The sequence below is a fragment of the Psammomys obesus genome, unplaced genomic scaffold (genome assembly GCF_907164565.1).
Source record: "Psammomys obesus unplaced genomic scaffold, mPsaObe1.curated_primary_1811, whole genome shotgun sequence".
Lineage (NCBI taxonomy): Eukaryota > Metazoa > Chordata > Mammalia > Rodentia > Muridae > Psammomys > Psammomys obesus.
This window is the reverse complement of record NW_026593286.1, coordinates 43417817-43435935: the sequence shown is the minus strand read 5'-3', so window position 1 is coordinate 43435935 and position 18119 is coordinate 43417817. Positions and strand designations below refer to the sequence as shown.

At 36.9% G+C, this 18119-nt stretch overlaps 1 protein-coding gene and 1 long non-coding RNA gene across 5 annotated transcripts in view; one reads left to right on the top strand and one right to left on the bottom strand.

The window, feature by feature from the left end:
* LOC129683986 (uncharacterized) overlaps positions 1 to 11962 on the bottom strand; it is a 14599-nt gene extending 2637 nt beyond the window's left edge. Inside the window, exons 1-2 of the long non-coding RNA XR_008721229.1 lie at positions 11891 to 11962; positions 3676 to 3790 (exon numbers count right to left, since the gene is read on the bottom strand). This is a non-coding gene — a long non-coding RNA (uncharacterized LOC129683986). The remainder of the gene's footprint in view (positions 1 to 3675; positions 3791 to 11890) is intronic.
* Positions 1 to 15538, top strand: part of Gulp1 (GULP PTB domain containing engulfment adaptor 1) — a 280339-nt gene extending 264801 nt beyond the window's left edge. For all 4 annotated transcript variants that reach the window (XM_055617032.1, XM_055617034.1, XM_055617031.1 and 1 more), the window contains 3 exons: positions 323 to 461; positions 8426 to 8520; positions 14900 to 15538. In XM_055617032.1, the coding sequence (XP_055473007.1) occupies positions 323 to 461; positions 8426 to 8520; positions 14900 to 14971 (306 nt within the window). In that variant the 3' untranslated portion in view covers positions 14972 to 15538. The remainder of the gene's footprint in view (positions 1 to 322; positions 462 to 8425; positions 8521 to 14899) is intronic.
* The last annotated feature ends 2581 nt before the right edge of the window (positions 15539 to 18119 follow it).

Genomic DNA, 18119 nt, shown 5'->3' with positions numbered 1-18119 from the left:
TATATATATATATATATATATATATATATATATATATATATATATATATATATATACAAGAATACCTTCTCATCCATCTTCAACATCAGCCAAACTATTGCTGTTATCCACTTTGAGAACAAATTTTAGTTGTTTTCTTTTACATGAGAATTTGGTGTGTTAGTGTGAAACACATGAAATATAGTTAACCACTTTTCGTTTACAGAATGGCAAGCTGTCTGATTCACCTCAGGGTTGTTTGTGTGTTTCACGTGTATATGATTTTCTCGGGATAAGAATACGTGTGCATGGGTCATGACACTGACTACTATCTTTATTGCAGGCTGGCAGTGTGACAGTGACATCTCCTTCTACTGACATCTTTGATATGATTCCATTTTCCCCAATATCACATCAGTCTCCAACACCTGCTCGAAATGGCACACAGTTACCAACAGTTCCTAGCAGAACTGCAGAGATCAGTAAGCATGCTCATCCTATCGGGTTTCTTGCTGTATTTTGGTATACTTTCAACCTTTCACATTTTGTAGAAATAAAATTGTAGAGAAATTTTAATTCAGAACATGGCTCTTCTGGCAAGAAGATCCAGCTAGAATAAAAACATAGGCAAGCAGATCTGAGTCCAAGGCCAGCCTGGTATAGAGCAAGTTTCAGGAAAAGAAAAGCTTAGGTCTAGGCATGGTGGTACATGAATTTAATCCCAAACAATGAAGGTTAGTTTGTAGAAGGAAACACCCACTTTTGAAAGTGATGTCTAATTGAGTGGCAGAAACAGTGATGAAGCAGAGAAACATGACAGAATAGAGAAGAGAGAAGAAAAGAAAGCTACTTAAGGGCAATGCAGAGAGAGAGGTAGGGGGAGCAGTTTTACTGGGGCAACAATAGAGATACAGGTTGCAGAAAAAGAACTAAGGAAAAGACCAAGGAATGAGTAGAGGCCAGGAGATTAGAGCAAATTGCTAGAGCTAGTTTGAGGTCAATCAGAGCAATTCAGGGCCAAGGGAAAAGCCAGGCTGAATAAGTTAGCTGGCAGAGGAGTTTGAGCCAGAAAAGCTGAGTTGAACCAGCCAACTATGAGCTCAGAAAGAACAAGAAAGGGTGACTTTATTTAAGCAGTAATTCTCAGAGACTGAAAATATTCTAGGCCTAGGTTAGATTGTACAGAGCTAGAAGATTCCAGGACTAGGCCTAGGTTACCAGGCAGAAGATTGTTACCTAAGGAGAATAAAAGGTACTTTTATAAAAAATAAAAACTGAGCAGCTTAATTATTGAAATATTATGCTTTTATGTAGGTTTCAATTTTTTTTAATTTTTATTTTTTTATATTAATTTCAGTTTATTTACTTTGTATCCGAGCTGTAGCCCCTCTCTCATTCCCTCCCAATTTCACTCTTCCTCCCTTATCTCCTCCCTGCCCCTAAGTCCGCTGATAAAGGAGGCCCCCCTCTCCTTCCTTCTGACCCAGCTTATCAAGTCTCATCAGGACTGGCCACAACGTCCTCCTCTGTGGCCTAGCAAGGCTACTCCTCCCCGAGGGCAAGAGAAGGTCAAAGAGCCAGCCACTGTGTTCATGTCAGAGATAGTCCCTGTTCCCCTTACTAGGAAGCCCACTTGTATGCTAGGCTGCCATTTACTATGTCTGAGCAGGGGTTCTAGGTTATATCCATGTCTGGTCCTTGGTTGGAGAATCAGTCTCAGAAAAGACCCCTGTGCCCAGATATATTTGGTCCTTGTGGTGCTCCTGTCCTCTCCAGGTCTTACTAACTCCCCCTTCTTTCATATGATTCCTTGCACTTTGCCCAAGGTTTGGCTATGAGTCTCAGCATCTGCTTTGATACACTGCTACGTAGAGTCTCTCAGAGGTCCTCTATGGTAGGCTTCTGTCCTGATTCTTGTTTTCTCCTACTTCGAATGCCCATCCCATTTATCTTCCTAAGTGAGGGTTGATCATCTTACCCCAAGACCTCCTTCTTGTTTAGCTTCTTTAAGTGTACAGATTTTAGTATGTTCATCCTATATTATATAGCTAGTAGCCACTTACAAGTGAGCATATACCGTGTGTGTCTTTCTGCTTCTGGGATACCTTACTCGGGATGATCTTTTCTAGATCCCACCATTTGCCTACAAATTTCATGATTTCCTTGTTTTTAATTGCTGAATAGTATTCCATTGTGTAAATCTACCACAGTTTCTGTATCCATTCCTCCACTGAGGGACACCAGGGTTGTTTCCAGCTTCTGGCTATTATAAATAAACCTGCTACAAAAATGGTTGAACAAATGTCCTTGTTGTGTACTTGAGTATCTTTTGGATATATGTCTAGGAGTGGTATTACTGGATCTTGAGGAAGCACTACTTGTCTGAGAAAGCACCAGATTGATTTCCAAAGTGGTTGTACAAGTTTACATTCTCACCAGCAATGGAGGACCTCCTTTGCTGGTATGAATGTAGAGAAAGAGGTTCCCCTTTCTCTACAACCTCTCCAGCATGTGTTGTCACTTGAGTTTTTGCTCTTAGCCATTCTGATGGGTGTAAGGTGAAATCTCAGGGTCGTTTTGATTTGCATCTCCTTGGTGGCTAAGGTCATTGAGCATTTCTTTAAGTGTTTCTCTGCCATTCTATATTCCTCTACAGAGAAGTTCAAATTTTATTGATTCTATTTTTCTTTATACTTGAGAAAATACTAAACACATTTCTATTTGCAAGTTGAACTTTATATGAATGATAATATTTTGGTATAGGGCTACTTGAATCATAAACTTTTTTATTGTGCATTCAGCTTTATTTAATATCTTAACTTTGTTATGAATAACTAATCATAATATAGTTCTTTTTAATGTGCTTCCTAGAGTAGTTTAAATAGTCTTGTTATAAGACATTCATGTGTCGTTGGTGGAAGAAAATGTAAAAAGTGAAAATCCTATAATTTTTCTGTATATAATATTGTGTAAGGGGTTTGTCTTTACAATATTAAATATGTTTTCAGATATCTTCTATGTATTGGTAAACAACATCTAAATCTCTCCTTGTTACATAGAAAGCTTCCAGTAGGCATTCATTGTCTGCATCTATCTGCGTGTTGATCCATGCCCTGTCACAGACTGTGAAGGAGTTGGTACAACGGTTGAGAAATAACCAATCCAACCACATAAATATTGAAGAAATCTGTTCCACATTTCACCTTATTATGTCCACACTAAGACCTTTCACATACACTTCTAAAGAGTCAGCAGAAGCTTGTAGTGCATGGTAGAAATTCCCGTATGGAACTCAGGAAAGCTCATTGCTCATGCTGACTATTCAATGTATTTTGAATGGTTAATTTTTAAAGAAAATAATAAATGGAGGCTATAAATGTCAGCCCACAGGAATTTAGAACCACACCCTCAAAGTGAAAGTATTACAGATATGAACCACTACTCATGACCAAGGAATTTTTAAATATTAGTTTTATTAATTATTTGAAATTGCCATGCAATATATTTTTATCATATTTACCATTCTCCTCTCTCAAACCCTTCCAAGATCCAGCCTCAACTCCCTAGCCTTTCCCAACTTCATGTCCTCCACTTATTTATATGACTCACCCAGCCTAAGTTATCTTGCTCTTATACTCAGGAGTGTGGGTCAATTCACAGAAGTTACACCCTTAAAGAAAACTGGCTCTCACGTACCTAGAGGCCAACAGCTCTATGTAATTCCCCATTTAGAGGCCAGGAACTCAGGAGAAGCTTCCTATTCCATGATGGAATGTTGACTTGCTTGATCTTGGGTAGGTCATCACAGTTCCTGTGAGTTAATGAGTACAGAGATTTGGTCATAGTGCATAACACTGCTTTGCCCTGGTCTTTACTAACCTCTGGACAGTCTTTCTATCTCCTCCTACAGAATGATTCCTAACTTTGAGGAATGGGTGACGTAGGTGTCCCATTTGTGCCCAAGCACTTCACTGGTGCTTATTCTCTGCATTTTGATAGTTGTGAGTTTCTGCATTTGCCACTATATATTGCACAAAAAAAATGCTTCCATGAGGTCTGAGAGATATACAAGTCTATAGGCATAGAAATCTGAATTTAGAAAGCAGTTTAATATTAAGTCAAACTTCTAAAATAATAATAACAGGAGATTCAACTTGGGGCCTATGGACCCTTCAACCATGAGTTCTTGGCCAGAGTAACAATGCCAGTATGTGTTTCCTCCTGTGGACCAGACCTTAAATTCAACCTGAATAACCTTTGTTCCACTACTGAATCCATGGTCAATACCTCATAGGATTCACAACTAGGTAAGACTGTTACTAATTTTTTTGTTGTTGTTTTCTTTTGTTTTGTTTTCTTAGTCACCATGTCTACGCAATGTGAAGAAACCTTCCTTGTCATTGCCGACTTGATTTCTCCATGTGCTGGGACTTAAGCATATACTGTCTTCAGCATTGAAATCTAGCCATAAAGTTCTGATTAGCAAACAAGAACTGTAGTGTGGTGGTATGAATAGGAATGGCCCTCAGAGACTCCTGTTTGATTGCTTGGCCCATATAAAATGGCACTATTACAGAAGGCCATTGAAAGATTTTTACCCAGCAAGGAATCAAAAGACATGCTGAGACTCATAGCCAAACTTTGAGCAGAGTGCAGGGAATCGAATGAAAAAAGGGGGAGATAAGAAGACCTAGAAGGGACAGGAGCTCCACAAGGAGATCAACATAACCAAAAATTCTGGATACAGTGGTCTTTTCTGAGACTGCTACTCCAACCAAGGACCATTCATGGAGATAACCTAGAACCCCTGCACAGAAAAAGCCCATGGTAGCTCATTGTCCAAGTGTGTTCCCTGGTAATGGGAACAGGAACAGTCCCTGACATGAACTCAGTGGCTGGCTCTTTGATCACCTCCGGCTAATGGGGGAGCAGCCTTATCAAGCCACAGAGGAAAACAATGCAGCCAGTCCTGTTGAGACCTGATAGGCTAAGGTCTGATGGAAGGGGAGGAGGACCTCCCCTATCAGTGACTTGGGGAGGGTCAGGGGAGGTGATGATGGAGGGAGGGTAGGATTGGGAGAGGATGAGGGAGGGGTCTACAGCAGGGATACAAAAGAAAATGGCACTATTAGGAAGTAAAGCCTAGTTGTAGTAGGTGTGGCCTTATTGGAGGAATTGTGTCACTCTGGGGATGGGCTTTGAGGTCTTATTTTCTCAAGCTATGCCCAGCATGGCACAGAGACACTTCCTGCTTCCTTCAGATCAAGATATAGAACTCTGAGCTACCTCTCCAGCACCATGTCTGCCTACATGCCACCATGCTTCCTGCCATGATGATATTGTACTAAACTTCTGAAGCTGTATCCATCCCCAGTTAAACATTTTCCTTTATAGGAGTTGCTATGGTCATGGCAATCCTAAGACAGGAGTTGGTACCAGGAACGGGAATAGTGGTGTAATAGGCCTGACCATGCTTTTGTTTATGGGAATGTGGTCATTGAGACTTTGGATTAGAAAAGCAGTTGAATGCTTTAAGTGGGGCTTAATGGGCTATCCTAGTAGGAACATAGAATGTAGGGTGCCTCGGGGGTGATTTAAACTCGGGGGCCTTGGAGGTTTCAGACGAGAAAAGTATTAGTATGTGGCCTAGAGACTGTTCTTGTGATATTTTCATAAAGAATGTGGTTGCTCTTTGCCCTTGTCTGAAAAGTCATCCTGAGGCTAAATTGAAGATTTTGGATTGTGTTGGCAGAGGAAATATTAAAACAGCTGTTGGGATTAAAAATTATCTAACCCACTATCACAAATAATAAGACACAGGCGCCTGTTAGATTTATAATTGCCTTATTTACCTTGGGCTGGGCAGATATTTCACCTACACTATATCAATAACCTCACCATCCATCTCCCAGCCCCCATCCAAAGCCATCTACATTAATCCTCCTCATCTGGTCTACCATCCATCCATAATCACATGACACTTGCTGGTATCCTTCATCTGGGCCTTTTCACATCGTTATTGGGGTCCTTCCTCAGGGCCCACATTTTTCTCCACACCAACCCATCATGGTGTCCTCCTTCCTCCTATCTGCATTGTTTCCTCTTGATTCTCTTGAGCCCAAAACCCTTCAAACCTTAGCCACATCTACCTCATTCTGCCCTGCCCAGGTATAGACTGTTTAATCAACTAATGAGATATAATGATTGAAGTAGTTTTACATAACAAGAATAGGTTTACACAACAAGGATAGCCTTACCTGAGAATGTCCTCTTCTGAGCAGGGACAAGATTTTGGGGGCCAGTAATTAGAATACATAGCACCAGGCCAACCCCAACACATAGCCTAATATTGATTCTGTCATGTTGTTATTTGTGTTCACTTTTATGATGTTCTATAATGAAAGGGAGAATGCTGAGTAAGGAAAAATATAAAATGTACAGTTCAAGAATAGGGGCACCAGGAAGTGGAACTAAATCCTGTGGTCAAGAAGATAAACAGATTAAAGAAAAGCCTGATGTTAAATGGAATAAAAGGATCCTCAGGCTGAGGAACCTTATCCTCTGTTCATGACTGCAATTAAACTTGTTTATATGAACACAGAAATATACACATGAAGCTTATAAATAGTAGGTTTCAACATGAATTTTTTTTATGCCCCTCCAACCCTCTTTGTCCTGCTTGAGCTTCCTTATGCATTTTCTCCTTCACATCACTTATGTTCTGCCATTTTGCTCACTTAAGACCTTTCTTCACCAATAATCCCATTTTAGTTTCCTAAATTCCTCCTAATCCCTTTTCCTCCATGTCCCTCCCCTAGTCCACTAATAGGGAAGGTCCTCCTCCCCTTCCGTCTGACCCTAGCCTATCAGGCCTCTTCAGGACTGGCTGCATTGTGGCCTCTGTGGCCTGCTAAGGCTGCTCTCCCATCGGGGGAGGTGATCAAAGAGTCAGCCACTGAGTTCATGTCAGAGACTGTTCCTGTTCCCCTTACTAGGGTATCCACTTGGACATGGAGCTGCCATGGGCTTCTTCTGTGCAGAGGATCTAGGTTATCGCCATGAATGGTCCTTGGTAGGACCCCTGGGCCCAGATTATTTGGTTCTGTTTCTCTTCCTTTGTCCCCTCCAGGTCTTCCTATCTCCCCGGTCTTTCATAAGATTCCTTGCACTCTGCCCAAAGTTTGGCTATGCGTCTCAGCATCTCCTTTGATACCTTGCTGGGTAGAGCCTTTCAGAGGCCCTCTGTGGTAGGCTCCTGTCCTGTTCCCTGTTTTCTCCCTCTTCCAACGTCTATCCCATTTGCTTTTCTGAATGAGGATTGATCATCTTACCCAGGGTCCTCCTTCTTGCTTAGCTTCTTTAGGTGTACAGATTTTAGTATGTTTATCCTATATTATATGTCTACTATCCACTTATAAGTGAATATATACTATATGTGTCTTTCTGCTTCTGGGCTACTTCACTCAGGATGATCTTTTGACACTGTCATCAGAACAAAAGGACAGGCTACAGACTGAGAAAGGATCTTCACCAACCCTATATCTTACAGAGGGTTAATATCCAGAATATATAAAGAACTCAAGAAGTTAAACAGCAGCAAATCAAGTAATCCAATTAAAAAATGGGGTACAGAGCTAAACAGAGAATTTTCAACAGAGGAATATCGAATGGCAGAGAAACACTTAAAGAAATGCTCAACTTCCTTAGTCATCAGGGAATTGCAAATCAAAACAGCCCCGATATTTCACCTTAAGCCCATCAGAATGACTAAGATTAGAAACTCAGGTGAGAACACATGCTAGAGAGGATATGGAGAAAGGGGAACCCTCCTCCATTGCCGGTGGGAATGTAAACTTGTACAACCACTTTGGAAATCAATCTAGCACATTCTCAGAAAATTAGGAATAGGGCTACTTCAAGATACAGCCATATCACAACTAGGCATATATCAAAAATAAGCTCTAGTATACAACAAGGACATTTGCTCAACCATGTTTGTAACAGCTTTATTCGTAATAGGCAGAATCTAGAAACAACCCAGATTTCCCTCAGTTGAGGAATGGATACAGAAATTGTACATTTACACAGTGGAATACTACTCAGCAATTAAAAACAAAATCATGAAATTTGCAGGCAAATGGTGGGCACTTGATACTACTATTAACATATCAATAAGAACATAGAATGCTTATCTATGGCAATACCACCCTGAATGTGACTGTGCCAGACAATTTTAAATATCATAAAATATATTTTGCTTACTTAGCTCAAAAATATACAAAATAAAATATAAGTATCAATAGCACATTCTATCCTGAAAGTTCTTATAGTAATATAATAATTAAGTTGATACTTTTGAAGCACAGCCCTTGTTTTATCGAGTGTACAGCCCTGGTTACAGATAATGTTTCATCATCTGACTTTCAACTTGTTTTTGTCCTTTCAGAGCGGGACCTTTTTGGAGCTGAACCTTTTGACCCATTTAACTGTGGAGCAGGGGACTTCCCTCCAGATATTCAGTCCAAATTAGATGAGATGCAGGTGACTATTTTAATAGAGTTGATCACACTTTTTTTATTTCTTTTTAATATGGAACAACAGCAACAGAGGTTTGTAGTGAATCTATCCCATGTTGGCTGAAGGCAGTTAAAATGAAAATAATTATGCTTACTCCAAAAACACTGTACAGGTGCTAAGGATTGTGGCTTTCTCTCTCTCTCCTTTTTTTTTTTTTGAGTGATTCAACATACAATGGAAAGAAGATAGTTATTTTTAATACAAAATGACAGAATTCTATTTTTTTAAATTCAGAACTTAAAAGGCCATTTGCAATCACACTGTGGGATTTTGTCTCTGTCTTAATAGTTCTGAATTTCAAAATTGTGAAAGGATTGGATAAGGGAGAATCTTTGTAAGACTAAACTCATTCTTCCTGAAAAGAACCATTGTAACTGTGGTTCATGACTCTTTGACTTTTGACAGAGCAGACACCAGTGGCAACTTCTTTAGCACTGTAGTCAAACTGACTTTTTTCTCTAAATTTTTCTGTAAGTTGAAAGAAATTGGAGCATGATGGGAAAATAGGCATACTTAGACCAGAATAAAGACTTCTCTTCATATCTGCTCTTTATATTAGAATCGAACAATTATTCTCATTTACATCACCAGTGTTTATAATTGACGGAATGCAGAACAGCACAAGTCACTTGGAGCGGACAGAGACGGGTGGTTGAGACACTATGAGAAAGTGGAGTTGTCTCTGCCCCTGGTCCTGGTTAACACACTCCCTCCTCGTGCCACGTCAGCGACAAACTGTCATTTAAAGCTGTCCCTGAGACACTAATGAAGTGACATGTTGCTGCCTTTTGCCATTGCTATGTGCATATCTCTTTTTGTCCTAGATTTAGTAACATGCCAGCATTTAAAATACTTCACGTTTTAAAATATGTATATATCGAAAGTACTCAAATTCCTTTTCTATTACAAGTTCTTTTAGAGTTCAAAAATTACTGAAATCATCAAAAGCATCAACAAAGTTTGCATTAAGGCATTCAGTAACATAAGATGTGTAGATGTGGGGGTGAAACCAAGCGCGGTCAGTTGACCTTCTGCGCATCTTGTCATGCAATACGTCTCAAGTACTTTGAAAATTGCACTTAAATGTGACTGGTTAATGACACATACTGCTGTGTCCTCTCTGAAAGTATTTTTTTTTCCTTTGGTGTCTGTCATCTGTGCTAATTCAAATGAGCTATCTGGGACAATGTCTTTAGAACATGAGCATGGAAACTGAGTGGAGTAACTGTTCTCAGGGTGATGAAGATCATGAAGACTTTCCAAGAGGGTTCTTTTGTTTTTAATACCACATTAAAATCTCAAGAGGTTTTACAGATAAGCTTTTACCTACAGACTTTAGAAGCAGCCAAGTGTGAAAAATATGGTATGAGTGATTTAGCAATGCGTTAATCAGATATTGTTTAACTGGGATGTAATGCTTTTGGTTTTGAGGTCTCTAACTCCTTTTTAATATCTTTTTTATTCTCCTGCTTTCATGGTGGGTAGCGCCAAAGATGGTTGGTATCTATCTCATTTTCAAAATTTAAAGAGATAACAATCTTTTTAAGAGCTAAATATATGTATTTGCATGATTCACTTAATAATTATTCAAACAAGTTTCATATGGATATGTGTGATTAGTTCAATGTGTTTAAAGAGGTTTTGTAATTCAAATCTTCAGGTTAATATTTTAGTTATTGTCAATATTTCATTGTCACTCAGTGTGTGTTTCTAGTACTTCAAGACTTACTTGGAAGGCCAGTTTAACTATAGTAAAATAATATTTCTTTCATTTATAGTCTCTAATAAATTTATCATTGATTTTACTATTCTAATTAATCTAATATATACATATAGGTAGTCTGTTCATCGTTGCATATTATATAAAATGCTGGCATAGTATATGACATTAGTGATAAGCCTTGCTAAATATTTATTTTTCCTTTTTCATTACACAGGATTAAAACTAAATTATTACTAAGAGCTTCAGTACTAACTTTGAGATTCTTGGAATATCTCACATATGTAAGAATTGAAGCTATATTTCATTTCAAATAGTTGAAAGCTTTAACATATATTTGAAATCAATCATGTCGTTATTTGATCTGACATAATTTAAACTGCAAGGCATAGGTCTCTGTCAGACAAAGAAATAGGATAGTGCTGATAGCCATGAGCATATCCTATGAATTATAATAATGAAATACAGAGTTGAAGAGGATAACTTAGTTGGTAAAGTGCTGGTCATGCAAACATTGAAAACATAGTCTCAGAACCCATGTAAAAATGCAGGGTGATCTCATCACAAGGGAAGCAGAGACAGGAGGCTTCCTGCAGCTTCTTTGTCAGACAGTGTAAACGGATTGGGACGTTTCAAGCAAATGAAATTGTTTCAAAGGACATGGAAGACATATCTGAAAAATGAAAGCCAAGCTTGACCTCTGGCCTCCACATACATGCCTGTCTGTGTACACCCACACTTACACATACACCTGTACACACATATATGCAAACACACACACAGGGCTCTGTATACGTATGCATAAAACAAAGTATTGTGTTTACAAACAATGGCAGTCTATATAGGATGAAAGAATAATGCACAGTCAACTGTCAAGTCAACTGTTTAAAAATGTGGGCCCCTATGTGTAGATGAAATACAAGCAGTACCTCTAGTCCAGTGTCTCAAGAAGGTCGCTGGCATTTCTGGGGAATGATGCCCAAAATTGTTCTCTAGCTTTTGTATGCATCCACATACATAGACATGCAAACCCATGCCTACACGAGTACCTACATATATGTGTGTAATTAAAGGGACAGACAAGTGATTTGGAGGCCAAACACTCATGACATGAATAACAACAACAACCAAAAGGCCACAGTTTGTTGACTCATATGTGACTGTGCCCTGGGTAATCAAAGCAGACATGCAAATAACTTTAAATGATAAGTGCCATTTTTACTTAAGAGGCAATTAAGTTTTTAAAATCAACAATATACATGGAAATGTTGAGAAACAAGCAGTCTAAATGCTACTTAGACCAAGGATAGTTTATAGTTTAACATCTCTCTGGTGAGTCATTTGATACTAATATTTACACTTATATTTTCTGTTATTTAAAAGAGAAACAAATAATTGTAAATATTAAATTTTTACTCATGAAATTATGCTGTTCTTATTCATGATTGTAAAGTAACGGAAACTAATTGATACTATAAAGGTTAACAAGTTATTAGACTAAGTCAGTATTGTGAAAAATGCAATGTAAAAAGTTCTCTTAGCTAACAGGTCTATGAGAAAAGTTTCTACTCTCATGAAACTTAATGCTGTAAGAACAGGTAATGAAAGACTCACCTCAGTGTCTGATCCCTTTTGTCACAACGGCTCTTTTCTTCTCTATATGCTGTTCTCTGACTGAAAGGAGGGAAACACAGTTCAGAACAGTGTTTCATATAAAAAGAATATGATTGATAGTTCAACTAATTATAAAGCAATTATTTTATGATGTTATTTAATAATAGTCCCATCATTAAATTAAACAAATAAGTCTCATTTTTCTGAGCCTGACACATTCCCTATTGTGCTAATAAGGCTCCTTAAGCCTCATTTTTAATTAGAGGTTTAAAGATTCAAAAGGGGGAGTCAAAATTCATTACATTATAAAACAAAAAATGGAACTACTGAAGGGAGTTCGGTAAATGTACTGGAAGTTTTATTTCAGGAGAAAAGGAAACCAGTGAACTTATCTGTTAACTAATGATTAGCCTAAGGGATTCACAGCAGCCATGTTGTAATCAGTGCGTAAGCAAACACTTTATCAGTGAGAGAGTGATGTGAATTTTATTTGTTTTGACCTGCTTTTAAAATACTGGTGGCTCTGATTGACTAATATATTTAAGAACAGTGAAATAATAACTGGTTTAGTTTTAGAATGAATTAATAAAATTTTAAAGTACTTTGTGGCATCAAATTTCCCTCTTTCATATCACTTTGTTATATCATATCAGGTATGTATCTGCTGTCTAATGTTATCTATCATCTATTTATCATAATTTGTTATTCAAAATACCCTAGATGATGAGAGTGTGCAGGTTTTTATTTAGCAACCAAATCTATGAAAAAGAATAATGAGTATTCTTTTCAGTATTCACCTTCAAAAGCATTTAATAATTACTATGGACAAGTAAACATACACATAGTAAAAGGTTCTTATTATTATACAGCTTTTAAAATTATTAATAACTACTATGACCTTTGTCCATTGAATATGGTTTGCACCTAAATGAAAGGAAGAAGTTTGGAAGCTTTTCTAGTACCGATACTGCTATGTAGTCTGTGTACAATAAACATGTGTGGGAGTATCTGGGAGCTGACTCCTGATGTGATTACATTTTTACAGCTTTTTCTTCCAGTATACAATAATGTTTGTATTACACAAATATAAATGCTTATTATAAATAAAAGTAAGCGGGCGCTATCACCATGCTTCCCAAGGAAATCTACCTGTGACCTGTATTTCCACTGATTAGCACTTATCTATGCTTCTTCTTCTTCTTCTTTTTTTTTTTTCAGCCAGTGTGCATTGATTTAGGGGAAAGATGAGGTTGGAGAAAGATTGAAGGATCAAAGACACCTTATAATTTAATTGCTTCTTTGTAAAATAGAAAAGAAGCTGGACATAGTGGAGCATACCTTTAATTTTAGCACTCAGGAGATAGAGGCATGTGAATCTCTGAGTCTGAGGGCTCCCTAGTCTAGAAAGCAGGTTCTAGGACAGCCAGAACTACACAGTGAAATCTTGTCTCAAGAAATGAAACCAAACCAAGCAAAACAAAAAACCCACAAGACCAAGAGACATGAAAGAGGGAGAGAAAGAGAAAGAGAAAGAGAAAGAGAAAGAGAAGAAAGAAAGAAAGGAAGGAAGGAAGGAAGGAAGGAAGGAAGGAAGGAAGGAAGGAAGGAAGGAAGGAGAGGGAGAGAGGGGGAAAGGAAGTAAGAGAGAGAGGGAGGGAAAGTAAAGAGTTTGATATAGAGGATATACTTCTTTGCCATCAGCTTTTAACTTGAAACCTTAATTCAACTACATAAAACTTTCTTGACAGCTAGTTATTCACTAATTAGTTATTCAGTAATTAAGTGGCATCTTACTTAAAAGCATGGAAGGTCAAGAGTCACAGTTGAGACTGTCACAAACACATATATATGTGTGTATGTTTGTATATGTGTATGTATGTGTAAAGTTATGCTGTTACATATAGCTATATATAGTTATTGATGGATGATTGCCAATAAATGGGATGGCATCATACGTGATATATATAGCAACAGTTACAAAAAAGGAATAAATTTTGAAGAAAACAAGTATATGAGGTTTTACAGGAAGAAAGGGGAAGGGAAAATGTAATTATATTATAATTTCAAAAATAAAAACAAGTAATTAAAATGATTGGAAAAGAAAAGCAATAGCAGAACTGAAGGGCAGCTTTCAGATGATGTTCCCGTTCGTGGTACTGCATCCTGTTTGGAGTACAGCGCTGTCCTTGCAAAGGTATTTGACTCAGGGTTTGGACTGTGGTATCAGAAAAAAAAAAAAAAATGAAGTTTTTCCAGCTTCTTCGAGCCCTCCCCAACAGAGGTGCTAGACAAATAGCTCAGTAGTGTGAACTCAGGGCCATTTGTAAGAGCATGTGCTGCTCTTCCAGAGGACTTGAGTTCCATTTCAATGACCCACACTGAATGGCTCACAACTATCTGCAGCTCCACTTCCAGGAGATGCAGTGCCATCTTCTGGTGTCCTGGTCACAAACACACACACACACACACACACACATTGACACATAGACATGCGTGTGCACATGCACACAGACACATACACACAGACACACAGACAAATACACACAGAGACACACATACACACACAGGCACACACAGACACACACACATATACACAGACAAGCACACACAGAGACACAGACACACAGACACACAGCCATACACAGACAGAGACATACATGGCTATGCACAGGCACGCACAGACACACACAAACACAAAATTTAAAAAAACTAGTAATAAGTTAGAGTAAAATGGCGTATTGAAAATGTCTACTTTGAAAGAAATGGATGTCTTACAGCTCTTTCATGCCTTATTTTGGTGTGTTCTTCTGTTTCTCATGACATTCATCTCATAGGCTTAAGACAGTGAAATGTATGTACCTAAGTATAAAGGTTTGATAAGCCAAACTTTAACCTTCCTTAGAGCAGCAATTTTGACTATGTTCATAGTCTTTACTTACTGACGTGATTATATGATTTTTCTTTTGCCATTGGTGTTTCTACTTTTAACAATTCTATTCTACTTTACAGGAGGGGTTCAAAATGGGACTGACTCTTGAAGGCACAGTGTTTTGTCTCGACCCATTAGACAGCAGGTGCTGACATCACGAATGTGCGATCCTGCTGTGCATAATTGGTTTATATACATGTACATCATTCATTATTTTCAGACAGATAGTATACTTGTGCCAATATATTTTTGCATATCTAAATGTTTTGAAATTGAAGTAAAAATCTCCCCACTTTCACCATTGATTTATCTGTTATTTTAAACAGAACTTAGTGTAATGTATATTGGACTTTTATGTTCCCTTTTGTGTTCTGGGTGAACTTATAATTGAAAAAAAAAGTTTGCTGAATATCTGCTTTGTCTAAGTTCTAAATAATCATCACCTTGAAATTTATGCTCATTCTCCAGGACATTAATTCATTATCTTTGTCCCCAAAGCCATACCTTGATATCTTTGCAATTTGGTAGGAGACAGGCCATTATACATGTTCTGTTCTGATATCAGTAAACAGGCTAGCAGGCATTAGATGGATGTCATTTTGAGTATAAAATGTTCATCTCATTATGAACATTTAAACTTTAGCTATTATGCTACCAGCTTACTAAATTCTATCTGGTAAAATAAGAATATAAGTTTCAACTGTAATTATATAAAATATATTGAGAATATTAGTAAATATGAAATAATAACCTCAGTCATTTAAATTATAGTCAAAAATATTTTATTTGTCTCGAGAGTAACAATTGTGGAAAATTGTTTTCTTGAAAAAATTAAAGTTTCATTAGTATATTAGTCATATTAGTATAACATTGGGCCAACATCTGCTCTGGTATTTTAAGAAATAACGTTTATGCTTTCGACAGATGCAATGCCTATTGTCTTTTTATTTTACCAGTATTTCTCAGATATTATGTGATGTGATATTTCTCTCACCAACTTTATGTCTATTAGTTTTAATACTTTAAAATTTCTGAGAGATATTCTGTTTAAATTTAAGAACATTTAACAATTTTACCTTTTATTTGCTATGTTAAAGTCAAAATCTCGTTTTTAACGAAAAATTCTCATCAGCTTCATCTTGAATATGAGCAATAAAATTTTCCAGCATCTCATTTAGATGTGCTGATAGACCTTGACCTTGAAAACATATGCTTCCTATATATTTGTACATGATTTAAAATATCAAGAGTGTAGAAAAAATTATTGTCAAAATTTCTGCTTTTGTTTATCACAATATTAGGAAAATAAAGAAAATCTGGGCTTAGTTATCAAAACTAAGTAGATATTACTCACGGAGTTTTATGCAAGCATCAAGGGTACATTTTCATTAGGAGCAGAGCAGAAATCAAATGTGCTTATGCAATATGTTATTTGTACCATCATGTTCTATGGTATGCAGGAGCCTTCCTGTTTATGTTCTGTTATTCCTGCTTAGTTAATTGTTAACTAGCTAATAGTGTGAGCTTTATCAGGAAGTCTTTGTAGTTCTGTTTGTCAGATAGTATTTTGGAATTTGTATAATGAGGATGCTTTGAAGTCATCTAATTGGCTTTTTTTAACAGATAGAATTTGTATTTTTATTGTACTTTAAAAAGCTTTATGTAATAGGTATATATTTAGCAAACAAACATTTAATATGAATTGTAACACAATAGAAAACTGAGATGATATTTGCACAGTTAAGATATGTTACTTACCAATTTTTAATGGTGATCTGTTCTGCTACTGGCATGATCAAATAGTATATAATTGACCATTAATATGAACATTTACTTCTGTGAATTTTTATGAAGACATGATTGGAAATTTTATTTCTATGTAAACTCAATGATATGTTTGATTTTGCTGACAATAAAAGCTTTGAAATAAATTAAACTGTATTCTATATATAATTCTAAAGCCATATATTTAATTTTTTATTTTTAATTAATTGATTTAGTTAGTTAGTTGTTTATTACAATTTATTCATTTTGTATCCCAGCTATAACCCCTTCCCTCATCTTCTCCCAGTCCCACCCACCCTCCTTCTTCTCCCCCAATGCCCTAATTTTTGTATTTTTAAGTAGGAGCTGGAAAGATAGAGAGAAGGGGGGATTTAACTTTTGACTTATTTTTCTCAGCCCACACACGTTTCAGTTTTATGAGTAAGTCTCACTCAGTTGTGCAAACATGGACTTGTTGCTGATGATGGCAAAGGTCATAATTTAGTTCCATTTACTAGAAACATCTGGTCAATAGCTGTATTGTATAAATATCACTTTTCAAAATTGATTGTTTCTTTAGAATGTCTTGGCTGATAGTCTCCTAATAAAGTGGACTTGATAATAGGACTCTTGCAAACCATACTATCAGGAAAAATTGGGTCTTGTCCCAAGCATGATGCAAAACACATGGGTCTCATGTACACTGCCTTTGCACACTGAATTATGCACCAACTCATTCAATAAAATTCATTTATCATTACCTTATCTTACCTACATATATAATGAAGGTAGGAAAATTGCTAATGTAGTATTAAGTTGGTAGAATTCTTAACTTCAAAAGAAAAATAAAATAAATATGAAAAATAAAATATTTATGAAAATATCACATGAACCACTCACTTCCCCAGGAGCACATACATCGATTATACAGAAATATGCACACCTTGTGCTGGCTTCTGATGTCAGATATCCATGAGAGATTTATCAGGATGGGACAGGAAATATTCTTTTTATTTATTTATAATTCTTGCAGTAGATTTAAACTTTTTTTTAAAGATGAAAATTTGGCCTGAACAATGGCTTTTGAGTAAAGGTGCTTGCGACCTCGCCTGATGGCCTAAGTGGGATATCTCAGTGGAAGGAGGGAACCAGCTCTTTGAAGCTGTGCTCTGGCCTCCAGATATGTGCTCTGCCCTTGTGTGCCGACCCTACGTACAAAAGGCAGGTAACACACAAAATTAGTTGTGAAACTATAAAAAACTTTAACCATTTAATGGAAATTCATACTGATGTAGATGTTTTGACTGTTTTTATGATGTTGCATTTTCAAACGCTGCGAAAAATTCCTTTTTTGTTGCCATAACTAAAACACGTTGGTTATTAATATTTTTTATGCCACTATTTCCATCTATAGTTCCAACTTCAGTATTTACTCAGGACTTTAGATGTCAACCCCTGTTAAAATACTTGTCTTGTAGGATTTTTGCCTAAATTTTAAATTTTGACAGCTAAATCTGGGACTCCACCGAAACTACA